At 39.3% G+C, this 22,364-nt stretch overlaps 1 protein-coding gene across 2 annotated transcripts in view; it reads left to right on the top strand.

Moving 5' to 3' along the window:
- LOC127640192 (nuclear receptor ROR-alpha A-like) overlaps nucleotides 1–21,263 on the top strand; it is a 429,438-nt gene extending 408,175 nt beyond the window's left edge. For both annotated transcript variants that reach the window (XM_052122627.1, XM_052122628.1), the window contains 7 exons: nucleotides 5,056–5,451; nucleotides 6,546–6,667; nucleotides 6,998–7,130; nucleotides 9,891–9,998; nucleotides 11,556–11,666; nucleotides 12,529–12,641; nucleotides 13,872–21,263. In XM_052122627.1, the coding sequence (XP_051978587.1) occupies nucleotides 5,056–5,451; nucleotides 6,546–6,667; nucleotides 6,998–7,130; nucleotides 9,891–9,998; nucleotides 11,556–11,666; nucleotides 12,529–12,641; nucleotides 13,872–14,036 (1,148 nt within the window). In that variant the 3' untranslated portion in view covers nucleotides 14,037–21,263. The remainder of the gene's footprint in view (nucleotides 1–5,055; nucleotides 5,452–6,545; nucleotides 6,668–6,997; nucleotides 7,131–9,890; nucleotides 9,999–11,555; nucleotides 11,667–12,528; nucleotides 12,642–13,871) is intronic.
- The last annotated feature ends 1,101 nt before the right edge of the window (nucleotides 21,264–22,364 follow it).

The raw sequence follows: 22,364 nt of genomic DNA, 5'->3' as shown, positions 1-22,364 counted from the left end.
GTCTTCTTTGCTGTATGGTGTTCTTCATAATGTGCCACAAATTCTCAATTGGAGATGGTCAGGGCTGCAGGCAGGCCAATCTAGCACCCGCACTCTCTGCTTACAACCATGCACTTGTAATCTGGGCTGTATGTGGTTTGTTGGAAAATGGTGGGACTTCTCTGGAAAAGAAGGTGCTGGATGGCAGTATATGTTGCTCCAAAATTTTTACATATCTGTCTGCATTCATGGTGTTCTCACAGATGTGTGAATTACCCATGCCATGGGCACTGACAAACATTTGGCCCATACAGACACTGGCTTTTGGACCTGACTCTTATAAAAAAACACAGTTCAACTGTTCTACTTTCCATTTAAGATGAGACCGAGCCAAGTGAAGTCAGCAGCACTTCTGGACAGTGTTGATGTATGGCTTCTGCTTTGCATAGTAAAGTCTAAACTTGCATCTGTGGATGCAGCGACGAGTGGTGTTGACTAACAAAGGTTTACTAAATCCCAAAGGGGGATTAGTTTATAGTTGAGGGATCAGAGATCACGCGCATTCAGAAATGGTTTTCGTCTTGCCCTTTACGCACCGGGATTTGACCAGATTCCTTGAATAGTTTAACTATATTGTGTACTGTAGAGGGTGAAATGCCCAAAATCCTTCCAATGTGTCTTTGGGGAACATTGTTCTCAAAGAGCTGGATTATTTGCTGAAGCACCTCTTGGCAAATTGACAAGTCTCTAATTATCCTTGCTCTTGAAGGTCTATGCTGTTTTTGGAGGTTCCTTATACAGTATTATGACACAACTGCCTCACCTGTTTAACATCTCCTGTTTCACATTGCCTTGTTATTTCAACTTGTCAAATTGTTAATAGTCTTAAAATTCAACTTTTTTGGAGAGGGTTGGAATCATCTGATTTGAAAATGACTGTATATTTTTTTTAAAACAATGAAATTCAAAGGTAAAACTTCATATAATGTTTAGTTGTAGTACTTTCAATATAGCAAAGGCTGTTTATAATTTACAATTCACTCCTTTCTGTTTTTATTAGCATTTTTCATACTGTCCCACCTTTTTTGATTTGGGTTATAAAAATAATAATAATATTAATAAAATACTTATTACACATGCAAAAGTTTTTTTCAGTGTCTCAATGTGCAACTTTCACATACAGTGCAGTGGATCACTGTCAGTTTCATGATCAGATGAATCTGTGAGCCCAATAAGCATATTTACACATAGACAAGCTTGGACATATGGACAATTGTAAGTGTATAATAGCAGCGTATATGGGAGCTATGCCGCAAATAAACGCATCTTCTCTTCAATTATGTATATATGTTTTTAATGCTATTATGCATCCTTTGTGAACAGCCCCTTAATGGTAAAGTTGCAAAAACCTGATTAGTTCTAAGAAATGGTAGAAAATGGTTATGTGAAACTAAATTATGACTGTTTCTAGTACAAGAAACCTTGACCATTGTAAGTGGACTTAAGAAAAAAGTTTAGTAGAATATGGCCCTTTAAAGTTGAAATGTCATCAGTCTTGCTATGTCAAATAATTAGGAGAAGCTGTTCTATAGCTGGTGCACATTACTCATTAGTTTTTCTTCAAACTTGTGACAAGATGAATTTAAGAGGCAGTTGTAGTTGTGGAATGCAGGGTATACTCAATCAGGATGGAGAATCTGACAGCAAGTGGCTTTTATTAAATGAGCATCATTAAAACAGGCTCATTAAAGCCAATGCAGGTGAGCAGCATTAACCAGAGCACAGGTGTGTGTGTGTGTGTGTGTGTGTGTGTGTGTGTGTGTGTGTGTGTGTGTGTGTGTGTGTGTGTGTGTGCATGCTGTGTGTGTGTGTGTGTGTGTGTGTGTGTGTGTGTGTGTGTGTGTGTGTGTGTGTGTGTGTGTGTGTGTGTGTGTGTGTGTGTGTGTGTGTGTGTGTGTGTGTGTGTGTGTGGAAGCCCCCCTGCTGGGCCTCCGGCTGGGCTGTGTGACTACAGCCCGTGACAGGAGGATGAAATCAGGCCAGGTCTTCTGAGTGTACTGGGCTGCCCTCTCACACACAACCAGGACAGGCAAGGTGACTTCTGACTTCACTCACAAGTCCCCATCTGCCTTCCTTACACGGGCATAGAGACGCAGTGCATTACACAGACATACATGTCTAAGGTGGCGTTAGGCCTCCACCCAAGCTCAGAGAAAATCCTGCACCACTTCTATACACCTCATTCGAGCATAAACACTTTGCCTTCAAAACGTCTTTGGTCTCATCCTTATTTTGCCATTTCTAGCACTCCTTACTCTTCGCTAAGCACAGAAACAATCGTTTTCACTGTCGCATGCCACCTCTCTCCTCCTCTCTCTTCCTGCAAAACAGTTCTTCTCTCATCTCGTCACGAATAAAATCTCATCTTGCATCCTTTACTTTATCTTGTTTATTGTCGTTTCCTCGCATCTCCCCCCACTCTTTAAATCATATGTCCTCCCCTCTCTTCTAATCTCATCTTGACTTCTTTCCTCGCCTTAAATATTATGTTGTCTCCACACATCTCTTCTTGTCTCATCTCCTCATGCCTTATCTCTTTATGTCTCATCTTATCTGTCTTCTCTCCTCACATCTCATCTTGTCTCCTCTACTTGTGTCTCATCTTGTCTTCTCTCCCCACGTCTGATATCATCTCCTCTCATCATGTCTCCTCTCGTCTTCTGACATCTCATTTTGTCTCCTTTCATCTTATCTTTCTCTTGAAATGTGCACATCTTGTCTTTTCTCCTCATGTCTCATCTAGTCTCATGTCACTTCGGCATGTGGAGTCATGTGGGCCGGGAATCGAACCACAAACCCTGCGATTAGTGGCCGACCCGCTCTACCACCTGAACCACAGCTGCCCACTCATCTTGTCTCCTTTCTCATGTCTCATCTTGTCTTCTCTCCTCATGTCTCATCTCGTCTCCCCTTCTCTCCTCATGACTCATCTTGTCTTTTCTCCTCACACCTCGGCTCGTCTCCTCTCCTCACATCTTCTTCTCACATCACATCTTGTCTCCTCTCCTCACGTCTCTCGTCTTGTCTCCTCTCGCTGCACCTTATCTTGTCTCCTCATCATATCTCATCTTATCTAATTTCCTCTTGTCTCATCCTGTCTCCTTTCTCACATCTCATCTCCTCTACAACACCTTGTGTCCTCTCCTCATGTATAATCTAATCTACTCGCATGTCTCATTTCCTTTCTCATGTCTCATCGTGTCTCTTGACATCTCATTTTGTCTCCTCTCATCTTTTCTCCTCTACTCACGTCTCATCTCCTCTCATTTCATCTCAACTCCTCTCCTCATGCCTCATCTTGTCTCCTTTCTCATGTCTCCTCTTGTCTTCTGGCATCTAATTTTATCTCCCTTTATCTTATCTTATCCTCACCTTATGTAGCATCTCATCTTCTCTCCTTGCATCTAAACTAGTCTCGTAATCACATCTCATTTTGTCTCTTTCATCTTATCTTGTCTCCTCTCATTAAGTATTACCTTGTTCTACTGTCCTCATGACTCATCTTGTCTCCTTTTTCATGTTTCATATCATCTTATCTCCTAATGTCCTCTCCTCGTCTCTCTCATTTCTTCTCCTTGCCCCTCGTCTTGTCTCCTATACTTACATCTTATCTTGTCTCTTCTCCTCACGACTCGTCTTGTCTCCACTCCACATCTCAACTCCTCTCCTCACATCGGATCTTGTCTCCTCTCCTCCTTGACTTTCATTTCCTGTCTTCTTTTCACCTCTCCCAACTGAGAAAGACTCTTTTTTTTACCTCTTTTCATCTAAGTGTAGTTTGGCACTCCTTTCCCAAACACTTGATGTCCACTAATATCTGAGTCACGCTGTATTTTTTCCCCTGTTCCTCGCAAATTCCTCTAGTTCAAACACTGTAGCTGTAGCTACTCTTTCTTACCAAGCAAAATAGTATATAGGCTTTTTCCTGTGATTGAGGTCCCTGCCTCTTTTTGAGTGCTTCTAAATTGGTGATTCATTTTAGTCAGGTCTTTTTTTTTGGATCATTTTGGCATGTAGACAGCAGCACAAAAAACTGCTATTACTGCGTACAGTGGGTTTTTTTTTTTTGGTTGTTTTTTTACCCAGTACACCGTTTATATCCTCTGAGTGACATTAAAACCTGCTCACCAGAGTTAGTTGTATTCTTCATGCAGCTACACTAAACCCCCATTCAAAGAGCAAGTCTTGAGGGAAAATAGATTGTGACCTTTGTTGTTTCTTCAGTTACAATGGGGGGGAAAGTTGCTTTTATTTCCTCTGTATTCTCTGAAAGAAGTGGGCTGTGGGGATGAAAAGTCAATTAGCTATTTTATAGCTTATAAGAGCAGTCGTTTGGTGTAGTGGTTAAGGCCAAGGGCTGGTAAAGGTTTCTGGGTTGAACCCAACATGTAGAAAGACAAAATAAAATATAAAACCATTTTGCTGTTGAAGAAAACACTTAATAAGCTCATGGCACTGTTCAATGTCACAAAAAGATAGACCAGCCTAGAAAGACCTTCCCAGAGAAGCACTTTATTGCTCAGAGGTTGCCCTTTCATAGTTCAGGTGACTTCATGGAGTTAATTTAAGTATCAACTGTGTCTCAGATGTTTCTCTTAAATTTACTTTGGAGAAAAAAAATAAACAAAATTGAGGCAACTGATGACGTAGTATGAGTAAAGAGCTATAACATTTATTTGGATAGGATAGCTCAGATAATTTTAAACATTTGTCATAAAATTATTCCAAGACCAAATTAAGTTGATTGCAGACTTTGATATCTTGACAGATATTGTTCTGAAACTCTAGTGGAGACACATGTGAGATTACTAGGGATCTGAGAATCTGAGAAGTAGAAGACTTTAGCAAAGGTCTCCATTGTATCTCATTGCTGTCTAGAAGAAACAGTATTACAGAGTTCTTATTTGTGATTAGACTTTTTATGGGTTGTTTGACCACATTTGGTTATATTAGGGAAATTGGTCACAATTTAGAGTACAGAATTTAATTCTAGATGCACCAACTTTTCCCCTACAGCTGTGAAGTTTGGCCGCATGTCGAAGAAACAGCGGGACAGCCTGTATGCGGAGGTGCAGAAACATCGACTCCAACAACAACAGCGGGACCACCAGCAACAGCCCGGAGAAGCCGAGCCCTTAACCCCAACTTACGGCCTCTCCACCAATGGCCTGACCGAACTACATGATGACATGAGCGGCTACATGAACGGCCACACACCCGATGGCACCAAGCCCAACTCGGGCATCAGCAGCTTCTACCTGGACATCCAACCCTCACCTGACCAGTCTGGCCTGGACATCAATGGCATCAAGCCGGAGCCCATATGTGACTTCACCCCTGGCTCAGGCTTTTTCCCCTACTGTTCCTTCACCAATGGCGAGACATCCCCCACTGTCTCCATGGCTGAGCTGGGTAAGTGAGGATTCTAGAGGATTTGGGGTAGAGTAGCATTGGGGAAAGGGGACGATACTAGGTGTAAGTACTCAACCGTGGGGCAAACGTCACTGAAGATGTCTTAAAATAGTATTAGGTTGGAGACTCATCTCAAAGACTCATTAAAAGAACCTCTTTTTTTTCTAATTAGTTTCCAGTAATTAGGGCCAATCAGGATCCAGCAGGGCACGCGCCAAGGGAAATCATTTTTTTTAGATTCCCCTCATGCTCTGGGACTTCTTTTAACAGATGTGTTTTCAACATGATTTAATTTTTATACTTTGTGTTTTTTCCCACTCTCTCTTATCTCCATTTCCTGAACACAAATATGACCTTTGTTTCCATGAATTTACACACAATCCTCACATTCATGTCAAGGTTGTAGTATTGCCCTATTTTCTTTCTGTCTCTTGCAATGTCTTAACCAAACTCAATGCAATAAGATTCCACTGAGAAGCAATCTGTCTTTCTACACCAAACGCGATATTGCGTGACACCACACAATCACAGTCTATCAGAACATATTTGATGTTTAATGTACAGCTATGAGAAGTTGAAGAACTCATATTGGACTAATGAGTTCACAGTGTATGTGAGCACCCATATGGTTTGGACAAAAACTCTAGTTAATATTGTAGAGATGTCTTTATCGCGTCGTATCTGGTGAGGACACAGTGGTAATTCTGTAGCTAGGAATGTCAATAGTCAACAAGCTTCTTAATTGTCATTAAATCATAAACAGACACAAAAAGCAGGTCCTTGATTAGAGACTCAAATAAAACACTACTTCTATTGAAAGATCGTTTCTTCAACATTTCTGTGAGCATAATTGAATCCACCGCTTGGAACGACCTCTTCATACCATTAATTGGAAACAAATGCCATCTCTCTTGTGTGCACACACACACATATACTGTATACGTGCACATATATATATATATATATATATATATATATATATATATATATATATATATATATATATATATATATAGTACAGCTCAATATGTCTGTACAGTAAGTGCATTCAGGCATGACGGAGGATTTTGACGGTGCGTTGCGTTTTGTTTCAGAGCATCTGGCCCAGAACATTTCCAAGTCCCACATGGAGACGTGTCAGTACCTGAGAGAAGAGCTTCAGCAGATGACCTGGCAGGCTTTCCTACAGGAGGAGGTTGAAAGTTACCAGAACAAGGTACACCAGCTTTTTTGAAGAGAGACAAACAGTTGTTTCTATAAGTGACTGCAGCTTTGGTAATGTCTTCCAAGATGTATTCCACTTAATGCTGTAAACTTGCAGAAACATAGATATGGCAATGTTTTGGGGATTGTAAATGCCATACTGGTTACACATACAGAAAGAACTGCTACTTAAGATACAATTTTAGATGCTATCTGGACTTAAAAGCAAAACATAAAATGCAACAAAAGTGTAAAATATGGCCTCTGTAGTGCACTTGTTGAAGCTATGTTGAATTTAGACATTTTAAGTGAACAGGGTATTTGTGTTGTGTTTTCCCTTCAGCCCAGAGAAGTCATGTGGCAGCTGTGTGCCATAAAAATCACAGAGGCCATTCAGTACGTGGTGGAGTTTGCCAAGCGAATCGACGGCTTCATGGAGCTCTGCCAGAATGATCAGATAGTGCTACTCAAAGCAGGTACAGTGCGTTGGTGTGTTCACATCACTATCATCCCATCCTGGCTTGTTTTACAGGGCTCAAACACAAATAATCCTTTGCTGGAGTGTTTATGGTCATGTTTGAAATAGCATGCTCAACTAATCTTACTACTTCTACAGTACTGTATGTTTACTGTGCATTGTATGCCAACTATATTTGCCAAAATGTCAAGTATACAACCAGAGCCCACTGCAAATAGTATATTCCACAATTACATTTAAATTCAAATGAGCATTATTGGAACGACCATATACAATGTACAATGCCATGTTGCAATGTAATGTGGCATAGTAATATTTTAAGTGTTTGCCGTTGCATTCTGCATACTGTTTTACATACTATTTTTATTATTTTAGTCCAAACACAGTCTGTGTCACACACCAGGAGGCACTGTGCCTCAACTGTTATCTATATACTGTATGAGTGCTGTATGTCTGCAGGAAAACATGGTTTATCGGGACACTGTCAGTTCTTAAATATTGTGCACTAATGAGATTATATCCAGCATTGGAAACTGTCTACTCACATATGATGGGACAAATTGCTAACAAACACACACACACACACATGTTGTGTTTTTTGTTGACAAAAAAACAAAGACAAAGATCCCCCATTTAGCCTTAACAGACTGTAGGGGCAAGTGCTGTTAGCGAGCACCTATGAAGGCCGGAACGGTACACGAGCACACAAACACACACACACACACACACACACACACACACGCGCGCGTGCACACTGTCATGATCGCAACAGCTCTCAGTGTTTCTGTTTGTGTCAGGCACAGCCAAAATGTATAAAAATACTGAGTGTGAGCTCTCTTCTGGCATGACATTTTAAACCAGCGGTATCTTCCTTAAGCTCCATAATGGCTTCTATTAAGTGGCTTTTATCCTCTAAGCCCGTGCTCACTAAAGCACTCTGTTGTAGAATTGCTGTTCTCACTCACAACACTATAGCAGCAAGGACAACACAATATGTTTTTGTGTGTGTGTGTGTGTGTGTGTGTGTGTGTGTGTGTGTGTGTGTGTGTGTGTGTGTGTTAGCAATTCCGATTGTGTTTGGAAAACTCTGATTTCGCCAAGAGGCATGTGTATAACGTCACACAAGCATGTCGTCACCCAGGAAGATGTAAAAAATAAGTGACAAACGTTCACTTGTTTTAAATAATATCGATAAATGTGTCTAAGTTCCTACATTAAATGATATTTAAGCTTGTTTAACAAATGTTAGCAGAGTAGCAGTTGTTCAAAACATGATCAATTATACTCTCTTTTGATAATCGTACACCTGTAGCTCAAATGCTAGTGTTGCAGATTGTTTATGAATTGGGTTGCCATGAGACTTCTCCGGTTACAGTCAAACACCTGCCAAGCTAACAGGAGCATTGCTGGTTTGTTTCCTTAAATGTCATCTTCCGAACATCTGGCATTGGAATGCATTGATGGTTGGAGATCGGAGATATCAAGTAGGAATATCCCACATCCGACTTGAATGGATAGTTTTTGGTGAATGCTCCTATTGTGAATGTTCTGATCATATCATTAATCTGTTTGTTATTATGGAAACTTTACTATAAAGTTATGTTTGTTGACATTATGTAATGCCTTGGGTATTATGAATGAGAATAACAATTAGAAATTACAGCATTTATTACTCGTTGAATGTTAATTTATAAATAAAGTATTGTCCAATGTTAGCTCATAATATATTAAAAAATGGTCACATGATAACATTTTGCAATAAGGTTCCATTCATTAGTTAATAAACCAAATTAGTTAACATGAATTAGCAATATACAATTGTATTTGTTATTAACTAACATTAACTAAATATTAATTAATGCTGGGAGAAAAAAATGTCATTGTTTGTTCATGATATCTAATGCGTTAACTACGTAAAGTCTGCAATCAGAAGTCAGAGATTTCAATATGAATTGAGACATTTCTCATGTTCCACATTCATTTTAGGCAGATACCTAAGATGCACACCCCTGTGAAATTAATGCTATATGCTATTTACACCCCAGTGCAAATAGTGGCAGATGGTATTTGCACCCCAACCCTGGTGCAAATATTGGTAGATACTAATCACTGTACATGGTTAATTGCATTAAAAATATGGTCAAAAAACATGGTTACTATAATATTAGTGGTCTCATACAGTGATGCAATATACACACAAGCTGTGGGAACAAGTGCGATCGACAGACCCTTCCTCCAGATCAAATACTCCTCTTCACTCCCTGACATTCACTGTGAACAAATCACTGCAATGAAATCAACATTTATATGAATTTGTATCTGTTATTTTAAGTAGTATTAAAGGAAATATGAAGAGTGGAAACAGGAAATCGGATGGGAAAAAAGAGTGGGATAAAGTGCGGATTCAAACCGTGGCTGCTGGGACAACACTACACATTCACACGCCATCTTTACACCCTACACCACTGCAGCGACACCTAATGTTTGGATCGTCATATATTTCTGTATTTCCACCAGACTTTTGGGGTGCAAATAGCTGCACTGTGTGGCAGATACTATTTAAACCAGGGTGCAAATAGACACTAGTAAAAGACACACTTTTACTATATGTTAACATTTGTGTCATTTTGTTCCTTTCTCCAAAGGTTTTTAAAGAAACATCTAGGAAAAAGTTCCATTAGGTCTCCTGAGCTATGGAAGAGCAATTTCAGAGCAATCAAATTTTCATCTGGATTATTTCACTCTCGCTTTTGTGTAGGCTCTTTGGAGGTGGTGTTTGTCAGAATGTGCCGTGCCTTCGACCCTCAGAACAACACAGTCTATTTTGATGGAAAGTATGCTGGGCATGATGTGTTTAAATCATTAGGTGAGTTCAGAGTTTTATATGTGAAGTGGGAATGATTTTTCCAAGTCTCTTTGTGTTTGGAATTGTATGTGTGTGTTTTGTTTCTTTGTGTAATTTTTGTTTGGAATATTGTGTTTTGTTGAGGACTGAATGAGCCACACCTTACCACACGTGGCATCACCATTCAAATATAGTTAGAAACCCAACCAATTTGCCTAACTGCAAGCGGAGGCAGAGTCCGCACGTGCATATGTAGCAAACAAAGGCCAATGAGTCGGCACTACCTTCCCGTATTTGCCATACCTGGTGTAAAAGAATAGTTCACACAAAAAATTACAATTATTTTACTCACCCATATGTTGTTCCAGAGCTGTATGACTTTCTTGTTTTATACAGAATAACAAAAGGAGATGTTTAAATGTATATCACGTGAGAAATCCTGTGTTCATGTGAGAGCTTGAGTTGTTTCTTAGTGCAATGCAAATTTTACATGAACATACATGTAAACTATAAACATGCTTTTCTCATAGTATTCATAAACATGCAATGTTTCATGGAAAAATTACTGAAATTTCAGGTTGTTTCTCAACAGAATTGTGAATGATTCAGAAGTGCACATTATTCCAAATAAATATTCTCTATTTTCCAACCGCCTGTCATTAATAGGTCAAATTTTACCATCTAATCAATTCCCATTGGATAAAATCCAAATCCTAAAAAGTTCTGTCTGCAAAAGTGCTAAAATACCGAAGTAATATGGGCTGCGAATGCCATTTAATATTGACTTTAAACTGTCAATACTGATGATAGCGCTCAGTATTGCAGTTCCACGCCTGTAGCCGCTACATATGGCGAGCGTCTGGAAACAGCCTAAGCAAGATTGAGTGTCTACGGGGAGCATTTTATCAAACACACCATCTAAACAGCCGTAGCCCGGCCGCTGAGTTTCTCTTGTGTAAGCAAATAACATTTATGTTTGAATGCCGTGACATTTGTTAAATCCCTTCTGTGTAGTTCCTCATGCACATTCGAAACCCTTTGAGGCCGAAAGCTATTCAAATGCCAGAACTAACGCAAATGGGAGAAATCTAAAGACAAGAAAGATGTGTGTGTGGACAACGTTCAACCATATAACCATATCTCACGCTTTGTGTGTGGATGTCCTCAGTCTTACAACGACCGCTCTTATTCCTTGTGTGGCGGTATTAACAAGCCTGCATCTGTTCATCAAGTCTTTGAGAAAAGGAACACGAGTGTCTGTAGTCTATCTCTCTGTCTTTTTTGTGTGAACTCTGAGTCACGGGTTTACTGAAAGTCTTGTTAGTGACCCTAGTCGTGGTTACATAACTCCTCTCATTCGCTAAAGCATGATTAGTCAGAAGAAAACAAATGTAGAAGGAAAGATTATTCTGTAACACTGTAGGATATTATTGTTTTCATTCTGTGCCATCCCGACATATTATGCTAAAAGAACAAGCATCTACCCAATGCTGTCTCCTGCTTCGTCTCGATCCTGTCTGTGTCTGGGTTTTTTTTTCACTCTCTTTGTCTGTCTCTTTTTCTGTCTCTTTGTGACAGGCTGCGATGACTTGATCAGCTCCGTCTTCGAGTTTGGGAAAAACTTGTGTTCTATGCATCTCTCTGAAGACGAGATCGCCCTGTTCTCAGCCTTCGTGTTGATGTCGGCAGGTAAAACCATCTCAGCATGTTAAAAACTGTTACACACAACCACCTATTTACTAGTATTTACATTGTGCCAAACCACCACATATTTATGCCTTCAAGTGCACCATGGAAGCTCCTACGTCTGAGATGGGCATTGGTTATTAGTCAGAAACAAAACAAATAAAGAGGCGAAAGGCATTTATTAATGCATGGTATCTAACAAATAATAAATTAATTAGCATGTAGCAAACTGTGAAGCTTGAGTCATTTGTTTTTCATTAGCTGACATGATTATTTAACACATTATTGACATAAAACAATGAAATCGAAATAATTCCATAGTCTTTCATGCCATGATAAGGATGACTTTGTTGGTCATTAATGTGTTCGTAACTCCAATTGAAGGGTCGCATAAGTTCATTGTGTAACTTAAGGTGGTAGAGCGGGTTGGCCATTAATCGCAGGGTTGGTGGTTCGATTCCTGGCCCACATGACTCCACATGCCGAAGTGTCCTTGGGCAAGACACTGAACCCCAAGTTGCTCCCAATGGCAGGCTAGCGCCTTGCATGGCAGCTCTGCTGTCATTGGTGTGTGAATGTGTGTGTGAATGAGACGCAGTGTAAAGCACTTTGAATACCGCTAATGTTAAAAAGACGCTATATACGTGCAGACCATTTACCATTTTTCACATTTTCCAGAATGTTCATGCTGGTCCATTTTATGCTGGTTAGTGCTGATCTGGTGCTGGTCTAACTGGTGGATTAGCATAGGTGTTGTGGTGAAGCTATTCTGGTCTTTTTTTTAGCAGTATATACTTGTACATATATGTTTAGGTGTGTAATTATAACTAATGATGGCTTAAAAACAAACCCCACTTGTGTTTAGACCGGTCCTGGCTCCAGGAGAAAGTGAAGGTGGAGAAACTCCAGCAGAAGATCCAGCTGGCCCTGCAACACATTCTCCAGAAGAACCACAGAGAGGACGGCATACTGACAAAGGTAAACACATGAAGAAATAGGATATGATGTCAATAGATGTGTGTGGCAGGGTGGAGGGCGGGGCCGGGTCGTGATCCTACACACCCGGTCCCGTATTAGGCTAATTATGCCTAATACGGGACATGTCCGCTAACGATCTCTCTCTCCCGCACGGCCCTCTGCAGTCAGCCTTTAAACCTCACGGAGGCATAATTAGCCTAATATGGGACCGGGTGTGTAGGATCACGACCCGGCCCCGCCCTCCACCCTGCCACAATGTGTTAGTATTCAGTTGCCAATTAAGACCTAATTAATTAAAGACAACATTAAATGGCATTCACAAATTTGCATTCGTAGCATATTGTGTCGCATATCTTAGTACAACAGAATATTCAATGGGATAATCAGTGATTTTATACATCTGGATTGTATTGGATCGTGGAATGTTTGGCTGTGATGTTATTGGTTAATATAAGGGCTGTCAATTAACAATTAACATGTTAATTTAGTGTGATGAATTATATGAAAAATAATGCTTTAAAACACTGTAAATCATGCCTCCAACATGTATGTATACTCTGTAATAAGAAATGATCCTTATATGGAGACATTTCAAGCTGGATGTAACACTCAAGGTGTTTTGTGCGAATTTGTGGTAGTAGGGGGCAGTCAGCGCAACTCCAGCTGTACAGACAACGCACCTCATCAAATCAATGAGAGCAAGCAGCACAGCCTTCCACAGATGCGCTTTTGCACTCAAAGGCAGCTGGGCTACAACAGAATGCAGCGATCTCAAGACGCATTTTCCACATTTTTAAAGTACTTTTGACGTGACACGGCTCATCATGTAATTAATTTGATGAAAAACTGTAATAGATTGACAGCCTTAGTTAATATATTAAGACAAGTATTTTCAGAGACAGAAACCTATTAGATTTTGATAAAAGATTTAAAAAACTTGTTTACAATAACATGCACTGTTGCATCGCGCACAATAAGACAGGAATCAATTTTGATTTTCAAATTGTCTTCGGTGGATGACTTCACCTAATTTGTTTTTGGTCAAGCAGCCTAAAGATTAGCTAATGTTATCCCCCCAAAAAAAAAAAAAAAAAAAACCTGGGACCATCTGTGATATGTCTGCGGATTAGAGAGTCTGTCTGTTGCCTTTTGACCCAGTACCACAAGGTCCTTTCCACTGAATTTAAATAACAGACCTCTTTCTCTTTTACTCTCTCTCTCTCTCTGCAGTTGATATGCAAAGTCTCCACACTGCGTGCTCTGTGCAGCAGGCATACGGAAAAGCTGACAGCGTTCAAAGCAATATACCCAGACATTGTCCGCGCCCACTTCCCCCCATTGTACAAGGAGTTGTTCGGATCAGACTTTGAGCAGTCCATGCCCGTGGATGGGTAGCGCTTCCCTGCGCCCGCCCTACCCGGGGGAATTCACACCGTGGGGAATGTCAAGCATAAATCTAAGACACTTTATCAGTGCCCTGCACATACACACACCTGGACAGCCGACACACTGCACACACACACACTTTTCCCTTTTTCTCAATTTTACTTTGTTTTTTCTTTGTTTTGTTTTTTTCAGGAGGAGTTAATGGACTGGATTTGACTCCAGCAGTTTATTTTTGGGGTTTGTTCCCTCCTTTTACTGACACAGGTGGGATTTGGAGCCCAGGGGAGTGGATGAGAAGATGAAGACACTTGTTTTTCATACGCTCCCTCTCTCTCTCGCTCCGTTTCTCTCTCTTTCTTTGGCTGAACCTGTAAAGTCCATGCATACGATTCGAGAGCGGTCCCATGGCGATTTGTCACGATCAGCATAAATTGTTTTGACTTGTTTCCAAAATGGAAAACAATTCCCTGAGCGTATATTCTCCTGTATCCAGCATTTTAAATGTTTTTAGTAGCAGCAACAGACCTTACAGCCCTTTTCAAGCCAAGAAAAATGAAATGTGTTTTTTTTTTTTACTTCAAAAATTCAGTGACGTCTTTATAAGAAGAACTATTCCAGTAGTTATTGTAGCATCAGAAAAGTTCTACGTAGAAATGTATTCAGCTTGTGGCCCATACAGTATGCATGGTCCAGGCTCAGCCAATAGCTTTATTTTAAAAAATGTAAGTCTTGATGTCAGACTATAAACCAGCAGTGAATGAAAAATAATACGACATGAGCGTAATACAGGAGACAAAGGAGAGAAAGATGGAGAAGTAGTGTGAAGCAGAGCAAGTCAGAATTTGGTGTCGCAAAGCAGCACCTTTCTACGGACAATCGTCGAAAAAGAAGGCAGAATTCTGGTAATTCTAGTTAGATAAAGCCGTAAAAGGCGCAATTACTTTAAGCTGTCTGAGACTCCATCTGCCATAGTTGCTTAGTGATATCATTTAAGGCCATCTGCTATTAAGTCCCTTTTTGGAATGGTGTTAATGTAACGCAACGGTCCGACCACCAACATCGATGCAATGCAAGGGTCCATTCCACCAGTTTTCTAACGTATTACAGGGTAAACACTCATAAGTACAAAACTATACAGAAAAAAAAAAATGTTTATAGAATCTATTTTAAATAACATGTATGATATTAGTAGCTAGACTATTCTTAATTGTGAAAAAAAATGGATAAGGCACTTTTATTTGCACCTTTCTTTAATTTGAGACTTGTATATTTATCTAGTGATGTGTTGCATGTATAAATACCACGGTTATGGAGATTGAGTGCTAGAAAACCCTAACGCTGCTGAGGGTGGTGTGTGTGTGTGTGTGTGTGTGTGTGTGCGTGTTTGTGTATTTGTGTATTTATTTGTACGAGTTGGAGGTTGGTGCTGGGTAAAGGCCGATCACAAGCGTTCCAGAAGGGGACTATTTTTAAAGCAGCTTCAATGCTGGAATACTGTTCCTAGATCAGCGTTGCGTTTTCGGCACTCAGCAATGACTATTGAATTTTTTGTGCTAAATATACAGTACCCACATAGTAGAGATGCTTTGATCCAAGCTTTATCACAAAAAAGGTTTTCAACATAATTCGATATGTGCTCTACCAAATTGTTTTAAGGGTTCAAGCACACCATGCATTTTTGAAGGGCTGTTTAAAGAACCCTTGTTCCTATAAAACAAAAAGGGTTTCAGATCTGTTTATGAATTGCAGAGATATTTCAGTACGTCAGCCTCTGTTCAATTGCTCCATCTAGCGGTGTTGCTCCACATGACCATGGTTTGACTATTTTACACCACTCAGTCTGGTTTATAAGTGGTTGATCTGGCATCCACCCGTTCTTATATACACACTCTACTCCATCTGGACCTGGGATGAAAGTGTCTTTCATGTGAATTTTCTTTTTAAACCGGCTCTTGCAAAGGTCTTTGCCCAGCAACAATGCTCGTCTGGAACGTAAGAGTGAAAAACAGAAGAAAAGACAAATATTCAAAGCCTTGTCTGGTTGAAATCCTCTATTTTTGTAATATTGTACAGTGCTTATGAAGCCTATGAAAGACAAAAGGGAAAGAGTGAAGGATGATAAAGCACGTAATCCTGCAATAATGAATTAGAATTGGTGTGTTTTTTATGATTTTTCAAAGAACAAGACAATGGTACTAATAGTGCTATTTTTTGTAATACCTAAATGTCATGTGTTGCGCGTGTTTGTACGTCTCTTGAATGTGCCATAGTCAAGGGCATAGGTTTGGCTTGAACATTGGGGGGTTGCAGCATCAAGCATTTACATATTTCCATTGATCATGGTATAAATAATGGGGGGTTTAATTCCCCCCATCCCCTCTCAAATCTACGCCCCTGGCCATAGTGGTCTTTCCTGCTTTTTTGAGTCTGAAAAGAATTGTTGTAACATTCCAGTAAAACAATGTTGTGGCTTTTAGAAAGTCCCTAAATAATCCAGAAATAATAACATCATTGATAACTTCAGCGACCTACTAACAGACATTTTGACAAACCTTGAACTGATCTTGGTAGCTTGCTTATCGTCCAATTAAAAATCAGACACTTTCATTCCGTAATCACATGGTTTTTCCTATTACACAAAGTATTTTCCTCAGGGAAGAGTCTGTCTAACTAAATTCTGAAGCCGGTAGCTTAAACACGTTAGTCAGCTCTATGTTAACGTCAATAATTTGATCTCAAAAGCATGATCAGGGTCAGTACAGTAAAATCATTATATGTATGTGTACTACATCAGAATACTACTGATGGAAAAGCTTTATTGTTATTGGTTGTGAAATTCATTGATTGCGTCCCTCAGAAGTTATGATTACTACAGTAAATCATCAAACTGTGAACAACAATCCAGGTTCAAGTTTAGGTTCTTGTAAATCAGCAGCATGTGTGTACAACAAGGCTCAGGGAGAGTAATGGTGTGATAATTGAGAACACTGAAGCAGGTAATACCGAGGGATAATGAGACATATTAACTCCAAACATTAACACCTGCATAGACAGTATACTGAACAGTAGGTGCACTCTCGAAGACTGTTCCAAACCTTTTTTTATAATTTATTTATAATCCAATAATAGTGATTTCATTCCATAACAAAAAGTTACTAAAAACAGTTCAGTCTGATTTAAGGTACCTAACCCAATATTAGTTTGTGCTATGTATTTCTATGGTTATTAGATTATTGCATTGTTAGCTTAGCCACATGCTAACGTGCAAAACACTACTGGGAATCAGTTGTCGAGGTTTCACATAAGGAACCTCATTTGAGTGAGGTACAGAGTTGCTGCCAATGTAGAGCGTTCCAAATCAGTCACTTATTGGGTCCCATTTCCATCATGCTCCCTTAGAAGGCATCTGCCTATAGTAAACAGCAAGACAGAACTATAGATTAGGTTCTTCAGCCAGCACAAGAATCCAGTGATGGTGCTGTATGTTAAAACTCCCAATTGGGAACGCATGTTCATATGTTAAGAAAATTCCTGTCACTGCTTAGTGGCTCTATAGTTCATGTTTTTCAAACATTGCCCTTTGGGATATTTCCTCCTGCTTTTCATATTTTGCAATTTACATGATCATGTCATAGCTTGTTATTCACTAGCATCAGAGCTGTCAGGCCAAAAGAAGACAGCAATGCATCATAAACAATGCGAAAGTGTCATTTAATTCACTCGCACCACAGGCCACTGGCTTTATCGCTCAGCAAGCTCCAAGATCTAATTCCCTAAAGTCAAACAAAGCAAGATAACCACCTCAACCTTACTACGAATGTACTACGCTATTTTCTGGCAAGTTCATTTTTTTCTTCTCTAGATTGGGATTGTTCTAATTGTCACTCGTGATTGTTTGAGTCTATGTGCCAAATACCTCCTCATGATTTGCTCCACCTTCAGACGTCCACATAGGCACATTAGCCTACCGTGCGTGACAAATACGGGTTTCTAATGGGTAACCACTGATGTGGAGTCCCCTTTTGATGAACAAGCTTTGATGCACAGCAGATTGTTGTCCAATTACTCATATAGACGTGTCCTGAAGTTAGTTTGTACGACCCTTAGATGCACCACAAAAGCTGTTGTAGAAGTCACGTTTTGCCACATTTTGCATGTTGTATTTTGTCAGTTTAGTTTGTAATAGACATTTTAAAGCAATAGAGGCTATGAAATAGAAGTTTGGATACATTTATTTTTTCAAATACAAGCAAATGTACTTAAACATCTCCGGATCTGTGGTATTTTAGATTTGTAACAAGAAAAGCTGTATGTTTCTCTTATTGGTGGAAGATCCGTAATTTCCCCAAATTCGTTATTGTAAATTGTGAAACGTTCTTTTTTCTTCTTTTATGTATATGTGTGTGTGTGTGTGTGCGTGCGTGTGTGCGTGCGTGGTTTTCCCCTTTTTTATCCTTGTTAAAAGCAATATATATCTGTGGTTGCGAGAGTGCGTGTGTGTTTGTGCTATATGTAATGTTTGCTTAAGGTCAAACCCCAGACAAGGCTTTAAAAGATAAGATGCAGCAGGGTCAGATGGTGATTTGTATGTAAGATCTTAAGTTTTCCCAGAATTTAAAATGTTTTCAGTAGCACTAAGCTTGAACACTTTGAACAGCTGAACAAGCATGACACAATGCACATCAATGTTAACAATTCAATTAGATGCAAACAGGCCTATGCACTCACGTTTTATGTATACCGATTTAACTCCGTAAACTTTAGCGAAGGCACTTAGATATTCCGAAATTTACGTTCTAAGGATTTAACGTGTCATGCTTGTGGCGGCATTTCGATTTGAAGTTTAAAGTGTTACTAAGATGTACATCAATCGTTTGCATTTTATAAAACAATTATTATTATGAGAGTTTTCTTTCCAAAAGCACAGCTGATACGCTATTAAAAGTGAAATATGTTTAGAAAGTAGAAGAAATGAAAAGTCTTTAGCCATAATCGAATGTCAAGCAATAATATATATGTGTATTATTATTGATTTTTGTGCATAGACTTTAAACATCTGCATGTAAATACATTTCTTATTTATCGCGTTTGTTTGTTTTTCGGTTTATTTCTCTTTTTTCGCTCTTTATTGTCAATTTGTTTCATTTGTATGTTGACTAGTTCAGTTCCCTGGTGGAGAACTACGAACGTCCAATGGCCTGTAAACTGTACAGCTTAATTTAACCTTTTGGCTTTTAATTCACGATATTTAATGTTTTATTGATCACATGTATAAAAGTAACTTTGTAACTTCTGTCTGTACTGTATAGGTAAGATGAAAATACTCCTAAGACCTGCTCAGTGCAAATATGTATCTGTTTATCAGACACATCATGCTGTACGATATCTCTGTGTTTAGTACACTTCTCTCTTTTAGACTTACTTCGATTAGTGGTAGGGTGTGCAGACGTTAATTTTTGTGTTATACTGATGTGTGGTGCTAGGTAATTTACTTTTGTGAACCAAAATTATGGATTCATAGATTAGGCCGCCCTCTTAGTCCATTCATTAATTATTATTAATATTAGGACATGATAAATAATGATTATAATGATAACGATAAAGTTAACGATAGTGGTAAATTTTGCTTTCGAATACCAAGCAAGTACCTGTATCAGTGTGCTAGTCTTGGGACACGACTAGTTTCTTTCTCACTTTTAAGATTATTAGCTAAAGTAAATCTCTATGAAATGTCGCATTCTGAATCTTTGCCATGAAGAAAGTAGTTTGTGCTTAAAAAAAGACAATATGGAACAAAGAAGCAGTATTGATTGTCCGAACTTGTAGCTGAAACTGTTTCTTGTCCGGTTCGTGCACACAAAACGTTTACCAGTACTTGCGTATCGGACGCTGGAAGGACTTTAGACACATGATTCCACAAAGTACTGGATTGTCTTGAAGTTTAGCCCTTTTTTTGGCACCCTCAATTTCTTTTTAGTTTCTTGTACCTAGCAGTTCCTTAAGACTCTTAAGCATTTGTTTGTTTCCTCTTAAATTCTACTCACTCATAAGGTCTCATTATACACACACAATGGTTAAGCGTTATAACAAAATTGTACAGAACAAATGCAGTTGTACAAGGTTTTGTGCGACACTTCCTGTTTCTCTTTGTAGCAAGGCAGATTTAACTTGCAATAATACATAGAAAACTACGCTGAGTGCCTCTCAGTGCTACAGGATGCAGAAACTATATTCGTCCGTCGTTGTTTTCACTGTTTTCGACGTACTCAAATGACTGTGTTTGCACATGTAGGTGACTTCTGTCTTGTGTTATCAACTTTTCTTTTCATTGGCTGTCTTTTTATGTAAATGAGGTATATCATGTTTGTTTATAGCCATGGAAACAGCATTTTATTGTCTCATGTGGTGTCCTGCATTTCTTACCGACAGAGATCAGTCGAAGTTCTCGGTGTCAGATGTTCCTTTTTGCTTCTCCTCCGAACAACACAATTGAAACTTGGCTATGGGACATGCATTGTTGCATCCAGTCAATTGCACTCTGGTTGGATTTCTTGGTGAATGGCAGGACCCTTTTTGGATATTTGCCAAGACAAAATGACGGACAATAGGCAATCCACTCTGTGTTCTCCTATTCTTTCCTGCCATTTAGGTTAAAGGTCATAATTACAAAACAAAAAAATGACTAATGCAATGTAACTGAAGTGTTCATTTGTGTATGTAAAATTATGCATACTACACATCTGGATCTATTTACTGTTGTCTGTTTAATATGAGCTGAATGGGAGAGCTGGGGCAGGACAGGTTGGATTGTGCATGGGCAGCATCAACTGTGGGGAGGGGAGGGGGGGTGGGGGGGCAGATAACAGTTTGTGGATTTTTCTGTCACATGTTTGCTACTGATCTTATAATGGGGACAGTTGATCACGTACATTTTTATTCAGCTCTTCAGAACTCTCTTTAGGAGATAGTCTCTTCTCAATAGTGGTTTTGCTCCTTATGTTCGTCCGATTCTTAAATATGAAAATAAGTATTTTGATTCATTTTGTAAATACCGCTGTAAAGAAAAATAAGAAATTTAATGTTGTCTTTTAAATACTTTTCATTCTAATATGAATGTTGTTATATTGTACTTAGAAACTGTACCTTTAATATTACCTTTATTAAAAGTGCATTGGACACATCAATTTTAGATGTGATTTATGTGCTGTTATCCCATAATAAAATTTACCGCTTGTAATGGGCTCTTATTTCAATGTGTCGTACTTCTTTTTGTAGTTTATATTGTTGTAGATGTAGCTGTTTCAAGTTCCACACAACCTTCAAAGAAATGGAAAAAGTGGAGATTGGAGAATCAGAGAAACACAACATTACAAAAAAATATTCAAAAATGTTTATATTTAAATAACACTTGAAAACGTACCAGATAATGTGCAGTCAACCGGTCATTATCGCATAGGTGTTTTATCACTCAGAAGCTTTCTGTCCAAAATTCTGCTTATTGAATGGCTACTTAAAAAATACTGTAGTAAATAAATGGATATGCAATATTGATTTGAGTTATAATTATTTTAATATCTTATACTTCATGATATTATCTAATCAGCCAATCATGTGGCAGAAGTGCAATGTATAAAATCAAGCAGGTATGGGTCAGGAGCTTCAGTTAATATTCACATCAACCATCAGAATGGGGTAGAGTGTAAAGAGAATGGTGCAAAAAACATCCAGCGAGCGGCAGTTCTGTGGGTGAAAACGGCTTGTTAGGATAATGGCCAGACTGGTCCAAGATGACAAGAAGGTTATATTAACCCAAATGACCACACTTTACAACTGTGCTATGCAGAAAAGCATTTCTGAACATAAAACACATTGAACATTGAGGCGGATGGGCTACAGCAGCAGAAGACCCCTCCGAGTACCGCTACTGTCAGCTAAGAACAGGAAACTGAGGCTGCAGTGGGCACAGGCTCACCAAAACTGGACAGTAGATGATTGGAAAAACATTGCATGCTCTGACAAATCACGATTTCTGCTGTGACATGCGGATGGTAGGCCCACTGCAGCCTCAGCTTTGTGTTCTTGGCTGACAGAAGTGGAACCCGACGTGATCTTCTGCTGTTGTAGTCCATCCACCTCAAGGTTCGACGTGTTGTGTATTCTGAGATGCTATACTGCTCACTGCAATTGTACAGAGTGGTTATCTGAGTTACCGTAGACTTAACCAGTAGCTCAAACCAGTCTAGCCATTCTCTGTTGACCTCTCTCATCAGCAAGCCATTTTCGCCAACAGAACTACCGCTCGGTGGATGTTTTTTGGTTTTTGGCACCATTCTGAGT

Source organism: Xyrauchen texanus, chromosome 49 (assembly GCF_025860055.1).
Source record: "Xyrauchen texanus isolate HMW12.3.18 chromosome 49, RBS_HiC_50CHRs, whole genome shotgun sequence".
NCBI classification, from domain to species: Eukaryota; Metazoa; Chordata; class Actinopteri; order Cypriniformes; family Catostomidae; genus Xyrauchen; species Xyrauchen texanus.
This window is presented reverse-complemented; position numbering and strand designations above follow the sequence as displayed.